The following is a 20,294-nucleotide window of genomic DNA, read 5'->3' as shown; positions in this document are numbered from 1 at the left end:
TTTGGCGCCCTCTGGGTAATGTTGACCCTTTGACCGTGCTTACTGACAGCTGATGGCAGTCATAGCTTGACAAAATCTGTAGGGGAGAAGGCTACTGGGGAATCCTATTGCAAAACCCAGCTAAAGAAATACCGCTGATTCAGTGCCATTTTTAGAAAGCTTTTTCTCCAGAAGTGGTATGATTAGTGTGGGAAACAGGAAGCCGCAGCTATGATGGTCAGCTGATAAATTAACTTTCATTCTCCCCCACGGTTTGCCACCGAAAGGATATCGGGAAGGCCTTTGGGGTGAGCGAAGGCAAATCTAACAGGATGGGAGGAGAGATATTTTTGCATATTTAGGGTACCAGTAAAGGAAATGAACTACAATGCCATGATTTCCCCCCTCCCTGCTTGCTTCTACTTAGTGGGTTCCCAAATTAGTCCTCAGTAGCTGCAGTTTCTGTGTGCAAAAGCCTTTGACTGTGTCGACCACAGCAAACTATGGCAAGTTCTTAAAGAAATGGGAGTGCCTGATCACCTCATCTGTCTCCTGAGAAATCTCTATGTGGGACAAGAAGCTACAGTTAGAACTGGATATGGAACAACCGATTGGTTCAAAATTGGGAAAGGTGTACGACAAGGCTCTATATTGTCTCCCTGCTTATTTAACTTATATGCAGAATTGATCATGCGAAAGACTGGGCTGGATGAATTGCAAGCCGGAATTAAGATCTCCGGAAGAAATATCAGCAACATCAGATATGCAGATGACACAACCTTGATGGCAGAAAGTGAGGAGGAATTAAAGAACCTTTTAATGAGGGTGAAAGAGGAGAGCGCAAAATATGGTCTGAAGCTCAACATCAAAAAAACGAAGATCATGGCCACTGGTCCCATCACCTCCTGGCAAATAGAAGGGGAAGAAATGGAGGCAGTGAGAGATTTTACTTTCTTGGGCTCCATGATCACTGCAGATGGTGACAGCAGTCACAAAATTAAAAGACGCCTGCTCCTTGGGAGAAAGGCAATGACAAACCTAGACAGCATCTTAAAAAGCAGAGACATCACCTTGCCAACAAAGGTCCGAATAGTTAAAGCTATCGTTTTCCCAGTAGTGATATGGAAGTGAGAGCTGGACCAAAAGAAGGCTGATCACCGAAGAATGGATGTTTTTGAATTCTGGTGCTGGAGGAGACTCTTGAGAGTCCCATGGACTGCAAGAAGATCAAACTTATCCATTCTGAAACGCTGAATGCTCACTGGAAGGACAGGTCCTAAAGCTGAGGCTCCAAGACTTCTTCATGAGAAGAGAAGACTCCCTGGAAAAGACCCTGATGTTGGGAAAGATGGAGGGCACAAGGAGAAGGGGACGACAGAGGACGAGATGGTTGGATAGTATTCTCAAAGCTACCAGCATGAGTTTGACGAAACTGCGGGAGGCAGTGGAAGACAGAAGTGCCTGGTGTGCTCTGGTCCAGGGGGTCATGAAGAGTCGGACATGACTAAACGACTAAACAATAACAGCTGCAGTTTCACCTGCCCTGCACCGAAAGGGTGTCAGAGAATTGCATCAGAAACAGAAACAGGGGTGGAAATCACTTATGTTCCCTAACTCCTCCTATTTCTGGAATGCAAGTCAGTCCAACAGATCTGCTGATATCTGATGCTTTTTTTTCTTCCCTTCTTTTTTGGTCTTGTTGACTTGTTAACAGAAGAAGCGTGCAAACGTTACAAAAAGAAACAGAAAACAAAGATTCGATCTTTTAAACCAGAAAGCCCCACCGCCTGGAAGGACAAATGTACAAAGCAGAAGGGATAATGAAATATTGATTCATAACCATTTTTTGTTGTTGAAAAATTATCCAAAGAGTGGGGTATTTGTAGAGTTCATGTAATAAGAACACTCCGTCTTGATTGAGCTGCAGTGTGTTAATAGGTTAATGGTACAAAACAAAATTTATAGTAACTCAAATAATATGGAGAAAGCAAAGTTTAAGTGCGTGTTTAAGGGATTTAAATCGAGAATGCAAGGGGAAGATCAGAGGTCTTGACAAATTTAATTACAAATGGATGTACAAAGCAAGTATTAAGTTAAAGCATGGGTAGGCAAACTAATGCCCGGGGGCTGGATCCGGCCCAATTGCCTTCTAAATCTGGCCTGCGGACGGTCTGGGAATCAGCGTGTTTTTACATGAGTAGAATGTGTCCTTTTATTTAAAATGCATCTCTGGGTTATTTGTGGGGCATAGGGATTTTTTTATTAATTTTTTCAAAATATAGTCCGGCCCCCCACAAGGTCTGAGGGACAGTGGACCAGCCCCTTGCTGAAAAAGTTTGCTGGCCCCTGAGTTAAAGAATGAATAACTGTTTATTTTTATTTCTCATTTTGCCTATAATATCTATTGTAAAAGGTAAAGGGACCCCTGCCCATTAGGTCCAGTCGTGGCCGACTCTGGGGTTGTGGCGCTCATCTCGCTTTATTGGCCGAGGGAGCTGGCGTACTAAGGACTAAGCCGCTTCTGGAGAACAGAAACGCCGTTTACCTTCCCGCCGGAGCGGTACCTATTTATCTACTTGCAGTTTGAAGTGCTTTCAAACTGCTAGGTGGGCAGGAGCAGGGACCGAGCAACGGGAGCTCACCCCGTCGCGCGGATTCGAACCGCCGACCTTCTGATCGGCAAGTCCTAGGCTCCGTGGTTTAACCCACAGCGCCACCTGTGTCCCTTAATATCTATTGCACACTTCTGTTATAAAGTTTTCCATCAGTAAAGCACTCAAAAGACTCATAACAAAGACTCATAACAAAGATTCCCTTTAAAAATAACCAAGATATAGAAAAAGAAAAGTCTCATCCACTTGTGAGTTCCATCATTCTTGAGAATACAGGTTCTATATAGTCTTAAATGAGACAGGCATTTGCTTATACTGGTGGCCTTGAACGACCAGAGGGGACCAGGTTGGTGATACTAGGTTGGCTATTTTTCCCTCTCCCTTTTCCTGCTGGGGAAAAAAAAAAAGCATCACCCATTGTTAAGGCACAAGAGACTTCTCTTCCAGGAAAGATAAAACAAAAAACTCAACAGGTATTCAATCTCATTCAAGTCTGGTTTGAGTTTTAAACACAGGAAACCAAACAAAGCCAGGTGTGATGTAACAGGAAAAAATGTGCAACAAGCCCATTCATAAGAAGCAGCTCAATGCGTACACCGGCCTTTCGCAAAATGGGGAACTTTCACAGCGGCCGTCATTTCATTCATTCACTTGTTCCATTCTTTCAGCCTTCCGCTAGCCGGTCCCAGTCAGATGTTGCTGGAAAACAACTCTCATCATCCCCAACTGTTGGGTCATGCTGTCTGGGAGCTAAACAGGGTCACTAACAGTCCCTGTCGGCAGGCTAGCCATCTAATAGATGCAGCACAAAAGGAAAACGGAACTGGGAGGGAAGAGGTGAGAAAGCGAATTCAAGCTAAAAGAAAAAAGAAAGGGAAATGATGAAAGGATGATCTGCATCTACAGGACAGAAAGGGAGAAAGAACAAAGTCTTTTTAGGAAGAAAGAGACCTTGGGATGGTGGAGCTGGAGGAGCGAATATTCTGGGCAGTGAGCTTAGCACGAAGTAAGTAAGTTTGCCTGCCATGTAAGGGATCTGGCACCCTCTCGACTGTGCTGGACCACAAATCCCATTAGCCCTGACCATTGAGCATGCTGGCTGGGGGCTGGGGGGAGTAGGGACCCAAAATCTGGAGGACACCAGGTCAATGAATGTTGAATATTTCAACAGTCACTGTTCAGACTTGACAGCAGAAAGTCACCCCCAGTCCAGTATGTGACAATTTTTTTTGGGGGGGGGGGATCCCGTGAGTCAAGTTTCAGGGGAATGATCGTCAATTGCCATATTTCGAAAAGTAAAATTCCTGACACCCGCAAAGTGTTGAGCTTTTTGGGGGAGACCACCCCTCAATATTACTTTTACTTTGGGAGCTGTTCTCGCTGCTTTTTCCATTGCATTGCCATACACCCGGGTTTCCCCTGACATTTTGCCAGCAAGATTCCCCCCCTGACCCCATTTACACACCCGAAAACCAGAACATTTTTCTTATTCTATATTAGACCCATAGCAGGAAGGAATATTAAGTTGGCTCTTGTAACAGCTGTTGGCTAAAATCAGGAAACATGCCAGATGTTAACCATGTCGCTAGAGTTGGTGAGACCCGTCTATGGTCCAGATCTTTATTTCTTTAACATTTTTTTTTGGGGGGGGAACCCTCAAGAAATTCACCTCCCCATCTCAACTAAAAGCAGCTTACAATAAATGGGTTTTCAAGGCCTGCTTTAAAACGTTAATAGTGATGGAACCAAATGGGTATCACTTGGGAATCTGGAGCCAATACCACTGACCTTCAAAGTGCAATCTTTACAACAACCCTGCAAGGTAGATGGGCATTCTTCCTCCATCTCCAGTGGTAGGCAAAAGGCTGGGGGAAGCCACAACCTCACAGCCTAAGGCCAAAAGCAACTTCATGGCAGAAGACAGATCTGCCACTGGGGACCTCTTGAATCAGAACTAGCCTTGAACACCACTCCGGATGATATCTTCCTATATGCATAGAAATGTAAGGCTGTCGTCACGCAACACCCATTTGAGCATCTGTAGTGCATCTTCTGCACTACTCTGGCAAATAGAAGGGAAAGAAATGGAGGCAGTGAGAGATTTTACTTTCTTGGGCTCCATGATCACTGCAGGATGGTGACAGCAGTCACGAAATTAAAAGACGCCTGCTTCTTGGGAGAAAAGCAATGACAAACCTAGACAGCATCTTAAAAAGCAGAGACATCACCTTGCCGACAAAGGTCCGTATAGTTAAAGCTATGGTTTTCCCAGTAGTGATGTATGGAAGTGAGAGCTGGACCATAAAGAAGGCTGATCGCTGAAGAATGGATGCTTTTGAATTATGGTGCTGGAGGAGACTCTTGAGGGTCCCATGGACTGCAAGAAGATCAAACCTCTCCATTCTGAAGGAAATCAGCCCTGAGTGCTCACTGGAAGGACAGATCCTGAAGCTGAGGCTCCAATACTTTGGCCACCTCAGGAGAAGAGAAGACTCCCTGGAAAAGACCCTGATGTTGGGAAAGATGGAGGGCACAAGGAGAAGGGAACGACAGAGGACGAGATGGTTGGACAGTGTTCTCGAAGCTACCAGCATGAGTTTGACCAAACTGCGGGAGGCAGTGGAAGACAGGAGGTTTTAGGTTATGCTATGCTTCTAATAGGTTGTGTTATATTCTGGATTATGTATGTTTTAATAGATTATGTCTGAATAGGATGAGAGTGTTGGAGATACGTGCAAATGTGTATGTGAATCCGGTCTTGGGTGTTTGATTTTCGTTGTTGTGTATACTGTGTATATACGGACAATGACAATAAATTTATCTAATCTAATCTAATCTGGTCCAGGGGGTCACAAAGAGTCGGACACGACTAAACAACTACACAACAACAACAAAGTGCATCTTTAGAATCCAGGATTTGCATGAAGTCAGGCAGGGGAAAGGAAAGGGGGGAAAGGCAGGTTGCAAAGTGGGTTAATGTAGGGTAAAACATAGGGGGCTGGTGAATAGAGCAGACAGGGGTGTAGCCGTGTCTTTGTTTGTGTGTTTAGCTGCCGTTCTTGCATTGCCATGGGTTGGTCTAGAATGGGGTCAGCAAACTTTTGCAGTAGGGGGCCGGTCCACTGTCCCTCAGACCTTGTGGGGGGCCGGACTATATTTTGTGGGGAAAATGAACAAATCCCTATGCCCCATAAATAACCCAGAGATGCATTTTAAATAAAAGGACACATTCTACTTATGTAAAAACAAACTGATTCCCGCACCGTCTGTGGGCCGGATTGAGAAGGAGATTGGGTTGGATTTGCCTACCCATGGACTAGATGACTTTCAGGGTTCCTTCCAGCTCTCGTTTTTATTACACATTTTGTATTTCTGTCTTGTATTTTTATGCTGTGAACTGCCCTGAGACAGAATCCTAGAGTTGCTGAAATAAATGAACTCTCCCACGATATTCTAATTTTTCGAGTTTCACCTGTAGAAACCTTCACATACTCCTATCATACGGCTTGCAATCTTCAGTCTAGGATCCCAGATATTATTTTTCCACTTGCAGGAAGTTTTATATAAGTATTAAGAAGTCGTTCTTCCATCCCCATGCAGTCTGACTTGGTACACTCCTCTGGGAGTTTCCCCCCCACACACACCCCTCCACCTACAAGTATAGGCTGGTCCCCACTTATAACCCCAAAGTGAATCCTCGAGTCTCTGGCGAATGAACAAGCATTTCTCCCAGCCTTCCGGCTTAAGCCTCCCACCTGGTCCAGCCTTCCAGGGACGCCAGTCCCTCCCCATGACTAACTCTCCTGGCATCTGTTTATGCTGCAAGAGTTAAGGCTGGATTCCTTGGCCTAGCCGACCGCTTCCATTCAAGCCCAAGGAAAGAAACGAAAGAGGCAAAAGGGAAGAAAAAGCAAGTTTCAGCACAAACAAAAACTGCCCCTTTCCGTTGCCAGGAAAACCTCAGAGTTCAAGCCCAAGGAGGGCGCCCCGCTGTCTCCCGGTTCTGAATGGGAGTTTCGCCGCTCCGGCACGATTCACATCGTAGGGAACGAAATGCAAAACACAGAGAGTTTCAGTCCTGCCACAGGTTTCCAGCAGAAACATTACTGCCTCCAACCTGGGCGGCACAATAGAAGCGATCGATAGCGCTCTCCTCCTCCATTAATTTGTCTAAACCTCTTTTAAAGCCATTCAGGCCATCACTGTTTCCAGTGGCAAGGAGTTCCATAGTTTGACTGCACTGCATTAAGAACGACTTTCAGTTCACTGTCCTGAATCTTCCAACGCTCATTGTCCACAAGTCCTAGTGTTATGAGAGGGAGAAAAGAGTTTCTCTATACAGTGGTACCTGGGGTTACATACGCTTCAGGTTACATACGCTTAAGGTTACAGACTCCGCTAACCCAGAAATAGTGCTTCAGGTTAAGTACTTTGCTTCAGGATGAGAACAGAAATCGTGCTCCGGCGGCACAGCAGCAGCGGGAGGCCCCATTAGCTAAAGTGGTGCTTCAGGTTAGGAACAGTTTCAGGTTAAGAACGGACCTCCGGAACGAATTAAGTACTTAACCCAAGGTACCACTGTATCCGCTTTCTTTGTGCCATGCATAATTCTATAAACTTAGAGTACATCCCCTCTGACTCCAATCCCCCCCCCCCGAAAAAAGCTGCAACTTTTTTCATAGAGGAAACTGCTTCATCCCTGTGATTGTTTGGGCTGCTCTTTTCTGAACAGAAAGCGTCGGTGCCCACCAACTGAACCCAAACGTCACAGCAGCACACTTCCTATTTGTGATTCTCAGAAAGTGCAGTCCAGAGGAACGCCGCCTTCAATTGACTGAGAGACTACTGCAATGTGCTCTACGTGGGGCTACCTTTGAAGCTGACCCGGAAACTGCAACTAATCCAGAATGCGGCAGCTAGACTGGTGACTGGGAGCGGCAGCCGAAACCACATAACACTGGTCTTGAAAGACCTACACTGGCTCCCAGTACATTTCCGAGCACAATTCAAAGTGTTGGTGCTGGCCTTTAAAGCCCTAAATGGCCTCAATCCAGTAGACCTGAAGGAGTGTCTCCACCCCCATCGTTCTGCCCGGACACTGAGGTCCAGCTCCGAGGGCCTTCTGGCGGTTCCCTCCCTGCAAGAAGTGAGGTTACAGGGAACCAGGCAGAGGGCCTTTTCGGTGGTGGCACCCGCCCTATGCAGCGCCCTCCCGTCAGATGTCAAGGAAATAAACCACTATCTGACTTTTAGAAGACATCTGAAGGCAGTCCTGTTTAGGGAAGTTTTTAATGTTTGATGTTCTATTGTGTTTTTATTATTTTGTTGGGAGCCGCCCAGAGTGGCTGGGGAAACCCAGCCAGATGGGCAGGGTATAAATAATAAATTATTATTATTCGAAGGAAAAACACACAACAACAGTTCCACCCGACCTGTCAGGAATTGCTTTCTGACTTCAGATATTGGCGACCCCACACCAAAGAATCAGAGGAAAACCCACCCAACTCAATCATCTCAAACAGGGAACCTTCCTAATTGCAATGCCACACTGCTCAGTTCCTTGAATGCCGCTGTCCCCGATGCCTCAGAGGAAATGGGGGAAATCTATTTGGTGCTCCAGTGAGCAAGGCGCAAAATACTCGTCAAAACCAGGGTGTAAGTTGGCGTACACAAGGGATCCTTGAAAAGGTTGTCAAGGCTAGCTTGTGAGGTTTTCTGCACGTATTTTGTTTTAGAATTTGTAGTTCTCACAGGCAGAAACCCAGACATACAACCAAGTTCCCACACTGCAAATACACATCCTTTGCTTCACCAACTCTGCATTACCCCATGTGTAAAGGTAAAGGTAAAGGGACCCCTGACCATTAGGTCCAGTTGTGGACGACTCTGGGGTTGTGGCGCTCATCTCGCTTTATTGGCCGAAGGAGCCAGCGTACAGCTTCCGGGTCATGTGGCCAGCATGACGAAGCCGCTTCTGCCGAACCAGAGCAGCTCACGGAAACGGCGTTTACCTTCCCGCCGGAGCGGTACCTATTTATCTACTTGCACTTTGATGTGCTTTTGAACTGCTAGGTTGGCAGGAGCAGGAACCGAGCAACGGGAGCTCACTCCGTCACGGGGATTCGAACCGCCGACCTTCTGATCGGCAAGTCCTAGGCTGTGTGGTTTAACCCACAGCGCCAGATGGCCTAGAAATGGTGCTTTAGATGTCAATAAATTAATTGTAATAATAATAATAAATAACTACTACTACTACTACTTTACAACACATCAGGTGCAAATGTAAGATGCATACATACCATATATTCAGAGCACATTTTTCACCCCCAATAATCTTGGGAACGGTAGTTTACCCCCACAGAGCTATAATTACCAGCACCCATGATTCTTTTTTTTTTGGGGGGGGGGTTGAAATGTATGATGTAGATGCATCCACAGGGTTAGGGGGGCAAATCTGCCAATTTCCATTTCTTTTAGGTCCGTCCCCCCATTTTTCCAGTCTTAAATTTAGTGTTCCACACTGCTGCAGCAGCTTGCAGATTTTTAAACGCGTCAGCATTTTCCAAGCACACACATTTGTGCTAGCAATTCCCCCTCGTACAATACATTTCTGCTTATTATTTTACCATACTCTCCCATAACATATCCATTTTGGCACACATTTCCTGGCCAAACAGCTGCACTGCAAAATGGAGAGGGAGGGCACCTGTAGTTTCATGTTACGGTGCAAACAGAATTGAATTTCGACCCCCTATCCCCGTGTAGATGCCAGGCACAAGGTAGGGTGAAATATCACATGCTTCAAAAATAACAAAATCCAATAGCAATAGATGGAGAGCGTGTCCTTTTCTCCCAGAATCCTAGAAACTCAGCAAAGCTGATGGGCAGAAAAAAGTCAAGGACTCCTCTGCGCAATGCAGAATGTGCGGAACTCACTGCTACAAGGTGCGCAGTTGGTGACGGCTACTAGCTTGGAATGCTACAAAAGGGGACGAGGCAGAATTCACAGAGGAGAGAGTATGTTCCATCTCCATGCTCAAAGTCCACTGAATTCCAGGAAGTTTGTTGCCTTCATGTCCTGCCAAGGACATCTATAAGGTCTTGGTGGTAAAAATAAAAAAGTAAAGGACCCACAGACGGTTAATTCCAGCCAAAGGCAACTATGGGGTTGTGGCACTCATCTCTCTTTCAGGCCGAGGGAGCCGGCGTTTGTCCACAGACAGCTTTCTGGATCATGTGGCCAGCAAGACTAAACTGCTTCTGGCGCAACGGGACACCGTGACGGAAACCAGAGAGCACAGAAATGCCGTTTACCTTCCCGCTGGAGCGGTATCTAGTTATCTACTTGCACTGGTGTGCTTTCGAACTGCTAGGTTGGCAGGAGCTGGGACAGAGCAACGGGAGCTCACCCCATCGCATGGATTTGAACCGCTGACCTTCTGATCGGCAAGCCCAAGAGGCTCAGTGGTTTAGACCACAGCGCCACAGTCTTGGTGGATGAGGCCAATGGCTCCTCTATTTCAGCATCCTGTTATTGCGGTACCCAACGAGATGCCCATTTCCAAGAAGGCAGCAAGCGACAACCAGCTCTTCTTAACGCTTCGCTCCCTCTGGAATAGCCATACAGCCAGACTCCTCCTTTAACAATGCAATCCTCTCTGTGAGTCTACTCAGGAGCAAGTCACCTGAATCCAATTGGAGGAGGTATACTCCCAAGTAATTATCCTTGTTCCCCTCGCAAGCACTGGTTAAACTGGGATACACATTTAAGCCAATTCGGTCAACCTAGACTGCATCATCCCACGCTTAAAAATAACAGGAAAACCGTCTTTGATTTGAAATAGCGCATTGTAAAAGTTTTTAAGAAAAGGAACCAGCTAGGCAAACCAGCCTCCTTTGCGTCCACATCCTAGGTGGCTCCTATTTCAAGCAGTCTGCAGGCTGCCTGTTCATCAGAAAGCAGTCTGCGCATGCTCTACAGTCCTGTTACTTCGGAAGAAGACAGGCTTGAATCAAACTAGGGCTCCTTGCCTTTGAGAACAGAGGGCAGTCTAATTCACAGATGGCCCGATTTCACAGGCCGAGGCAGTGAGGGGTCTCAGTTGCTACTGAAAAATCCCAGCTGGTCAAAAGGGGGTTGGACTAGATATCCCCTGGGGCCCAACTCTACCATTCGAAAAAAGAAGACGGAAAAACAACTTGCCTTATATTGAAAGCAACATAGCTTGCGTGGTTCGTTGCCGGCGGCACCTCTGAGCAATTCTGGGCTGCTTTTCATGCCTGGCTGTTTAAGAACCTGCGATGCCACTCCCGCCTGCCTCCCACTGCCAAATTTCCTTTTCTGTTCAGCTGCAGATCCTGCTTCCTGGATGACACACACACACACAACACACACCCGTCGCAGCCCAGAGGTACGATTACAAAACCATCCCAGGCAGAAGGTTTCAAGCACAATTCGTTTCCTCCTTCGTCCCGCCTGTTTACAAACAAGCCCTACTGTCTGCAGCCTGGCGAAGGGCAAGGATTTAGTTTTAAAAGATGGGGAGCCTGGGAGAAAGATTTAGGCCACGGGTCAGCAAACTTTTTTTTTTAAAAAAGAAGAAGATTGGAACATGTCCAGAGGAGGGCAACCAAAATGGTCAAAGGCCTGGAAACGATGCCTTATGAGGAACGGCTAAGGGAGCTGGGCATGTTTAGCCTGGAGAAGAGGAGGTTAAGGGGTGATATGATAGCCATGTTCAAATATATAAAAGGATGTCACATAGAGGAGAGAGAAAGGTTGTTTTCTGCTGCTCCAGAGAAGCGGACACGGAGCAATGGTTCCAAACTACAAGAAAGAAGATTCCACCTAAACATTAGGAAGAACTTCCTGACAGTAAGAGCTGTTTGACAGTGGAATTTGCTGCCAAGGAGTGTGGTGGAGTCTCCTTCTTTGGAGGTCTTTAAGCAGAGGCTTGACAACCATATGTCAGGAGTGCTCTGATGGTGTTTCCTGCTTGGCAGGGGGTTGGACTCGATGGCCCTTGTGGTCTCTTCCAACTCTAGGATTCTAGGATTCTATGGGGGTGGGGTTGTGTATATTTGAAAACATTGACAGCATTAAGATCAGTTCCGTGTAAAGAAGTTCTGATGGATGTAATAATGGAATACTGAATGGTTTAGTTTATGTAACATATGCAGGGATTTATGTTATGCAAAACAAACCATGGAAAGAGAGGAAGGGAGATCATTTATATTTTAAGGTTGTTTAAATGAATACTCTAAATTGCAAAACAGAAAGGGAGCTAGTCCACTGTCCCTCAGAACTTGTAGGGGGCTGGGGGGGGGAATTCCTATGTCCCACAAATAACCCAGAGATGCATTTTAAATAAAAGCACACATTCTACTCATATAAAAACACCAGGAGGCCCCACAAATAACCCAGAGGTGCATTTTAAATAAAAGGACATATTCTACTCATGTAAAAACACGCTGATTCCCGGACCATCCGCAGGCCGGATTGAGAAGGCGATTGGGCCGGATCCGGCCCCCGGGCCTTAGTTTGCCTACCCATAATCTAGGCTGTGGCTAAACTGCCAAGCCAAGGCGACTGAGGAATTTACAGAGGGGTGCATCTCGAACAAAGGAGCTTTGAAAACAGAGGCTGGCATTTTAAAAAATGCCAGTGTGAAAAACGCTGAATTGAAACTTATCGAGAAGAGCAGTTTTGTCAACTCTGGCCAGAGAATCGGGCCAATGGCCCGTCTCGTCCGGTATCCTGTTCTCAAAAAGTCATCCAGAGAGGGAAACCCGCAAAAAGAATCCCAAAACAAATGCACAGTCTCCTTCTGCAGTTTTCAGAAACTGGTACAGTGGTTCCTTGGTTCTCAAACGCCTTGGTACTCAAACAACTTGGAACCCAAACAATGCAAACACGGAGGTAAGTGTTCCGGTTTGCGAACTTTCTTCGGAAGCTGAACGTGCTCCGTTTTGAGTGTTTCGCTTCCAATTTGAGTGCCACACTTCTGTTTGGAAGTCTTGTCTGTTTTTGCTATTTATTTTGCGTCTTTGTTTTTGTGGCTCTTTTTTGTTTTGTTTTTGTGACTGTGTGGAACCCAGTTCAGCTACTAATTGATTGTTTGTATGCCTGCAGTTCATTGTTTATTGCTTTCATTTTACGGATCCAGTGGTACCTTGGTTTTCAAACTGCAAACATGCATTTTATATCTAACGGGACCACTGATCCATAAAATGAAAAGCAATAAACAATGTACTGCAGTCACGCAATCAATCCATCAGTAGCTGAACTGGGTTCCGCACAGTCACAAAAACAAAAAACAAAAGAGCCGCAAAAACAGAAATGCAAAATAAATAGCAAAAGCAGACAGACCTCAGCGTAACACTCAAAACGGAAGCATAAGACTCAAAACAGAGCACATTCGGCTTCCGAAAAAAGTTCGCAAACCGGAACACTTACTTCCTGGTTTGCAGTGTTTGGGTTCCAAGTTGTTTGAGTACCAAGGCGTTTGAGAACCAAGGTACCACTGTAGCCAAATTCGTGGGCTATCAAGAGCAAGAGAGGGCTATCTAGAGCAGGGGTCAGCAAACTTTTTCAGCTGGGGGCCATTCCACTGTCCCTCAGACCTTGGGGGGGTACTATATTTTTTTTTGGGGGGGGGGATGAACGAATTCCTATGCCCCACAAATAACCCAGAGATGCATTTTAAATAAAAGGACACATTCTATTCATGTAAAAACACTCTGATTCCCGGACCGTCCATGGGCCGGATTGAGAAGGCGACTGGGCCAGATCCGGCCCTCGGGCCTTAGTTTGCCTACCCATGATTAAGAGCTACAGTACTAGCCTGGATGGCTGTTCTCTGTCTCCACAGTTAGGGGCAGCAATGCTTTCACTTGCGGGAAACTGCTGAAGGAAAGAGTGTTGAAGAACTAGGAGTTCCTTTGATCTTAGGTTTTTATTTCTTGCAAGCCAATTACGGTCCCACACAAATCCATTCCAGCTCCACAAACCCGCTTTGCCAGAGCACCCCGAGGGCAAACCGTGTTCTGTAAAACTGTAGGCTAAATGTTTAAAATGACATTTGTAAAAAAAAAAAAGAAGAAGCATTTTTGTTAGGGATTGTTGGACAAGACCTGCTAAGAAAAATAAAGGATTTGTTTATGTAAGCAAGGACGGCGGCAAGAGTCTTGATAGCACAAGGATGGAAGAACGAGAAAACCCCGACAAAAGAACAGCGGCAAGAGAAATTAACGGACTATGCAGAACTGGCGAAACCGACGCGTAAATTGCAAGATAAAGACAACTGTGACTTTAAAGAAGAATGGGAACTTTTTACAACCTATTTAAAAAGACAATAAAATGAACTGGACTCCTTCGCAGGTTTTGAATAAACATACACAAATTTATTGGATTAATATGGTGGATAGATAATATAAGGATGTATACCATTTTTTAATATGCGGAGAACAATATGGGATAAGAAATCAGAGAGCAGCTGAGGGAAATCCTGGGGGGGGGGGGCGGGGGAGGGAGGGTATGTTGGGGAGGTGGGAGGGGAAAAATGGGAGGGGGAAACAATGAAGATGATTTGTATTGTTGATTTGTTATGTTGAATTTGTTAATATATATTTTTTAAGTAAAACTATAGGCCAAACCTATAGGGACACGGGTGGCGCTGTGGGTTAAACCACAGAGCCTAGGACTTGCCAATCAGAAGGTCGGAGGTTCAAATCCCCGTGATGGGGTGAGCTCCCATTGCTCGTTCCCTGCTCCTGCCAACCTAGCAGTACGAAAGCACGTCAACGTGCAAGTAGATAAATAGGTACCACTCCGGCGGGAAGGTAAATGGCGTTTCCGTGCGCTGCTCTGGAAGCTGTACGCGGGCTCCCTCAACCAATAAAGCGAGATGAGCGCCGCAACCCCAGAGTTGGCCACGACTGGACCTAATGGTCAGGGGTCCCTTTACCTTTACCTTATAGGCCAAACCAGTTAGCCAAAGAATGCAAAACCCTCTTCTCATGTGCTGTAGCCGCCAGGCGTTTGGTCTCTGGCAAGAATGCAGCTCAGCAAAAGCATCCTAGAGACTCCCTCTGCTTCAGGGAAGCGCTAAAGGAGTCCTAACAAAAGCCTTTTTCTATTCTCAGGCGCTCTTTGCTCTCCGTAGGCGAGGAGATGCCAAGCCGATCCTCCTTTGCTTAACGGACCAAGCCCAGCGACCTGGGACAGAACATTCCAGGCCCAGCCAGCCAGAACCGGAGCTTAGGTGGGAGACGGAGGAGGGATAAATGATGCACACAATTTATTCTAGGGCTCGGAAACCTCCAGCAGCTCTCCAAGGACATATAAGAGCATGGCGGCTAACAGATTGAGGTTGAATCTTGACAAGACAGAAGGACTGTTTTGGGGGGACAGGAGGCGGGCGGGTGTGGAGGACTCCCTGGTCCTGAATGGGGTAACTGTGCCCCTGAAGGACCAGGTGCGCAGCCTGGGAGTCATTTTGGACTCACAGCTGTCCATGGAGGTTCAGGGGAGTTCTGTGCCCACTGTACTGGGAAAATGAATTAGATAGCACGCTGTAAATTTTAAATTGCTTTTCCATAATTCCTCCCATTTTTGTAGCTCTATTGAGTATCCAAAATCCTGGTACACATCACCACGTCTATCAGCAAACCACAGATCTCTGGCATTCTCCCCAGAGCTCCAAAGCTGCTCTGTGTGGGACACTTGGGTGAATGTGACACAGCTCAAAGCAGTCTTAAATTTTCCAGGCAGCAATGAGTGTCTTCTAACTTCCTGCTAGATGCACAGAATTGATGAGTGGCATGGCTTAGGAACTGCTGAGGTGGCCATTTTTCGGTCAGTGACCAGGAACAGCTATTTAACTCGTGACAGGGAATAACCTTGAGAAGTTATGGAAACCTTAGATGCTTGGTGCACAACTGCCTGTTCTAATGGTAGCTTCTTGCAGCTGAAAATGGAGAACACCAACTGCAGGGTGTGTGGGGTTTTAGGGAAGGGGTAGTATCTGGATGGGACGCAGGTGGCGCTGTGGGTTAAAGCCTCAGCGCCTAGGACTTGCCGATCGAAAGGTCGGCGGTTCGAATCCCTGCGGCGGGGTGCGCTCCCGCTGCTCGGTCCCAGCGCCTGCCAACCTAGCAGTTCGAAAGCACCTCCGGGTGCAAGTAGATAAATAGGGACCGCTTACCAGCGGGAAGGTAAATGGCGTTTCCGTGTGCGGCTCTGGCTCGCCAGAGCAGCAATGTCACGCTGGCCACGTGACCCGGAAGTGTCTCCGGACAGCGCTGGCCCCTGGCCTCTTGAGTGAGATGGGCGCACAACCCCAGAGTCTGTCAAGACTGGCCCGTACGGGCAGGGGTACCTTTACCTTTACCTAGTACCTGGATAGGGGATGCGGGTGGTGCTGTGGGTTAAACCACAGAGCCTAGGACTTGCCGATCAGAAGATTGGTGGTTCGAATCCCCGCAACAGGGTGAGCTCCCGTTGCTCAGTCCCTGCTCCTGCTAACCTAGCAGTTCGAAAGCACGTCAAAGTGCAAGTAGATAAATAGGTGCCGCTCCTGCGGGAAGGTAAACGGCGTTTCCGTGCGCTGCTCTGGTTTGCCAGAAGCGGCTTAGTCATGCTGGCCACATGACCCGGAAGCTGTACGCCGGCTCCCTCGGCCAGTAAAGCGAGATGAGCGCCGCAACCCCAGAGTCGTTCACGACTGGACCTAATGGTCAGGGGCCCCTTTACCTTTAGTACCTGGATAGGGGACACGCCGTGCTCCTTCTGGGGTAGTATGTTCACTGTTGGTCCCCATTCTGCACTCAGCTCTCACCTGGGGCTCCTAGAAGCTGTCTGCATGTGACAGCGGCTACATTCCTGGGAAACGGCTTCAACTGGTTGGTTAATCCCAGCGCCGGATTTACGTATAAGCTAAAGAAGCTATAGCTTAGGGCCCCACTCTCTTGGGGCCCCCCAAAAAAAATTAAAGAAAAAAACAACGACACACATTTCTAAAATATAAGATAAAAAACAAATAATATAAAATCCTACATACAGCAACAGTGTTTTGTGTTGTGTAGGCTCCTAGGATGTAAGTCAGGCTTCCTCAAACTCAGCCCTCCAGATGTTTTGAGACTACCATTCCCATCATCCCTGACCACTGGTCCTGCTAGCTAGGGATCATGGGAGTTGTAGGCCAAAACATCTGGAGGGCCGAGGCTGAGGAAGCCTGATGTAAGTCATGGGCCCCACCTGCTAGCCTGCTCCCTAAAATATCACTGGTATGCTCATTTCTATATACAGTGGTACCTCAGGTTAAGAACTTAATTCGTTCCGGAGGTCCGTTCTTGACCTGAAACTGTTCTTAACTTGAGGTACCACTTTAGCTAATGGGGCTTCCCGCTGCTGCTGCCACATGATTTCTGTTCTCATCCTGAAGCAAAGTTCTTAACCTGAGGTAATATTTCTGGGTTAGCGGCGTCTGTAACCTGAAGCGTCTGTAACCCGAGGTACCCCTTTATGGGGTGCCTACATTATGCATGGGCAAATGGCTTGAGATACCTATTAGGTCCATAAATTACCATCTAGCATGTTGTTAGAGCTTAATAATTATTTCACTATTAATATTCTTCTTCTTAATTGTATTTCAGTTCAATAATTACTTTGATAAAATACATATTTTATCAAATGCAAATGGCTTGAGATACCTATTAGGTCCATAAATGACCATCTAGCGTATATTCAACAGAAAAAAACAGCGACAATTTGTTGTTGACACAGGACAGCTGGACATATAAAGGGCCCCATTACCTTCAGTTGGGACGCGGGTGACGCTGTGGGTTAAACCACAGAGCCTAGGACTTGCTGATCAGAAGGTCGGCGGTTCGAATCCCCACGACGGGGTGAGCTCCCGTTGCTCGGTCCCTGCTCCTGCCAACCTAGCAGTTCGAAAGCACGTCAAAGTGCAAGTAGTTCTCCGGCGGGAAGGTAAACGGTGTTTCCGTGCTCTGGTTCGCCAGAAGCGGCTTAGTCCTGCTGGCCACATGACCCAGAAGCTGTACGCCGGCTCCCTCGGTCGGTAAAGCGAGATGAGCACCGCAACCCCAGAGTTGTCCGCGACTGGACCTAATGGTCAGGGGTCCCTTTACCTGTTTACCTTCAGTAGCTCAGGGCCTCATCAAACCTAAATCCGGCACTGGTTAAACCAAATGAGCACAGCCAGTGGTCTCAAGCCCTCAGTGAATTAGGGGCTTCCTATGGAGGCAGTGGAGGACAGGAGTGCCTGGCGTTCTCTGGTCCATGGGGTCACGAAGAGTCAGACACGACTAAACGACTAAACAACAACATGTGTGCAAAGACAGGATTGGGTAGACTGAGCAGACGAGACAAATCGCGGTTCCAACGGTCAAGAAGGCGGTCTCTGCATATGCCATAGAGAGAAGTGAGGGGCAGATGGGGTTTGTCCACCTGGGAAAGGAACTGCTCTAGAAGAAGGAAAACTCTGATCCTAAACCTCCACTGCCTTGAGGGATATCTTCGGGAGAAGAAAAGGCTCACTATACAAATCCAAAATGGAGTTCCACCTGCAGCCAAGCTGGGGCCAAACATCTTCCTCTGCTTTCCTATGGACCCCATCAGCAAGGCTGAGGGGGGGGAGGTCTTGTCATCTGGGCAGCCCAGACACACTGCTAGGGGTTTAATTGCTGTACCACCGGGCGTATCGGTTGTCGGACTACAACTCCCATCATCCTTGTCCATTGGTTAAACCAACTGTGGACGATGGGAGTTGTAGTCCAACAACATTTGGGCACCCGAGGCTGGTGAAATCCCTGTTAGAAGGCCGGTGTGGGAAACAAGAGCTTGGAAAGCAGAAGCAGCAGTATGACAAGATCCTGGAAGGTCAGAGCTGGTCCTGAATGGGGCAACTGTGCCCCTGAAGGACCAGGTGTGCAGCCTGGGAGTCATTTTGGACTCACAGCTGTCCATGGAGGCGCAGGTCAATTCTGTGTCCAGGGCAGCTGTTTATCAGCTCCGTCTGGTATGCAGGATGAGACCCCACCTATCCGCAGACTGTCTCACCAGAGTGGTGCATGCTCTAGTTATCTCCCACTTGGACTACTGCAATGCGCTCTACGTGGGGCTACCTTTGAAGGTGACCTGGAAACTGCAATTAATCCAGAATGCAGCAGCTAGACTGGTGACTGGGAGCGGCCGCCGAGACCATATAACACCGGTCCTGAAAGACCTGCATTGGCTCCCAGTCCGTTTCCAAGCACAATTCAAAGTATTGGTGCTGACCTTGAAAGCCCTAAATGGCCCTGGCCCTGTATTCCTGAAGGAGCGCCTCCACCCCCATCATTCTGCCCGGACGCTGAGTTCCATCTCCGAGGGCCTTCTGGCAGTTCCCTCACTGCGAGAAGCAAAGCTACAGGGAACCAGGCAGAGGGCCTTCTCGGTAGTGGCACCCGCCCTGTGGAACGCCCTCCCATCAGATGTCAAAGAGAACAACTACTACCTGACATTTAGAAGTTTATAATGTGTGACATTTTAATGTATTTTTAATCTTTGTTGGAAGCCACCAGAGTGGCTGGGATTACCCAGCCAGATGGACGGGGTACAAATTTATTATTATTATTATTATTATTATTATTATTATCAGAGATCATCCAATCCAGCTCAATGCAGGATGCAACTGCAGTCTTCAGTTGCAGGTGAGCACCCAGCTGAACATCAATGTGTCCATTCAAGGAGGGCCCACAACCTCACAATTTCCACTTTCCTTCCCTGCTTTGGGGCCAAATCATCTGTTCTTTGCAGAGAACCACATTCTTGAGAAAACCGTAATGGGGACACCTAGTGGCCAAATGGCACAACTACATCGGAGCATTGGAATCAGGCTTACAGACACACTTCAAGCCCTTTCCCCAGGGGCACCGTATTTTTCGCTCTATAAGACGCACGAGACCACAAGACGCACCTAGTTTTTGGAGGAGGAAAACAGCAAAAAAAATATTCTGAATCTCAGAAGCCAGAACAGCAAGAGCGATCGCTGTGCAGTGAAAGCAGCGATCCCTCTTGCTGTTCTGGCTTCTGGGATAGCTGCGCAGCCTGCATTCGCTCCATAAGACACACACACATTTCCCCTTACTTTTTAGGAGGGGAAAAGTGAGTCTTATAGAGCAAAAAATACGTTTAGAGTTCCCAGGATATATATTTTTGTGTGGGGGGGGTGCTTTAAATGCATGGTGCGTACACAGCTGGAGTCAGACTATCTAGCTTAGATTCACCAATAAAGAGCAAAACTCGGGATTCATAGGATTGCGAAATTGGAAGGGACCCAGTGGGTCATCTAGTCTAACCCTCTGCAAGGCAGGTGGGGCATTCGCAGCCCCACCTTGAGCTCCTGGGCTTGGGGTTTTTCCATGCAAAGCATTCCATGCCGCCTTAGAAAATGCACATGAAATGTGTTCTCATCACCAAACATGGCAGGCAAGCTTATTGCCAAAGGATTTTGCCCTTTCTCTCTTTTTTGCCCTGCTTGGACCATCCTCCTACCATTTTTAAAGTTTTAAGACTTGGCATCTGATCTTGCTTTTTTCCTCATCCCTCCCAGTTCTGCTTTCCTTTGCTGCTGCATCTCTTAGACTTCAAGTAGGGACTGACTCGTTTTTTACTTGTCTGCACGCAGGCCGATCTGG

General features: G+C 47.3%; 1 protein-coding gene across 6 annotated transcripts in view; it reads right to left on the bottom strand.

Moving 5' to 3' along the window:
• Window positions 1-20,294, bottom strand: part of ALS2CL (ALS2 C-terminal like) — a 97,838-nt gene that overhangs the window by 48,463 nt on the left and 29,081 nt on the right. Inside the window, exon 1 of one of the 6 annotated variants that reach the window (XM_079996442.1) lies at window positions 10,795-10,920. The exons of 4 other annotated variants lie outside the window; for them this stretch is intronic. In XM_079996442.1, the coding sequence (XP_079852568.1) occupies window positions 10,795-10,869 (75 nt within the window). In that variant the 5' untranslated portion in view covers window positions 10,870-10,920. Of the gene's footprint in view, window positions 1-10,794; window positions 10,921-20,294 lie in introns of those variants that run through there. One more of the 6 variants, XM_079996443.1, reaches the window with a different exon arrangement.

The sequence above is a fragment of the Podarcis cretensis genome, assembly GCF_951804945.1.
Source record: "Podarcis cretensis genome assembly, chromosome: 12".
NCBI classification, from domain to species: domain Eukaryota; kingdom Metazoa; phylum Chordata; class Lepidosauria; order Squamata; family Lacertidae; genus Podarcis; species Podarcis cretensis.
Note: the sequence above shows the minus strand (reverse complement) of the source record. Positions and strands in the feature narration are given on the sequence as shown.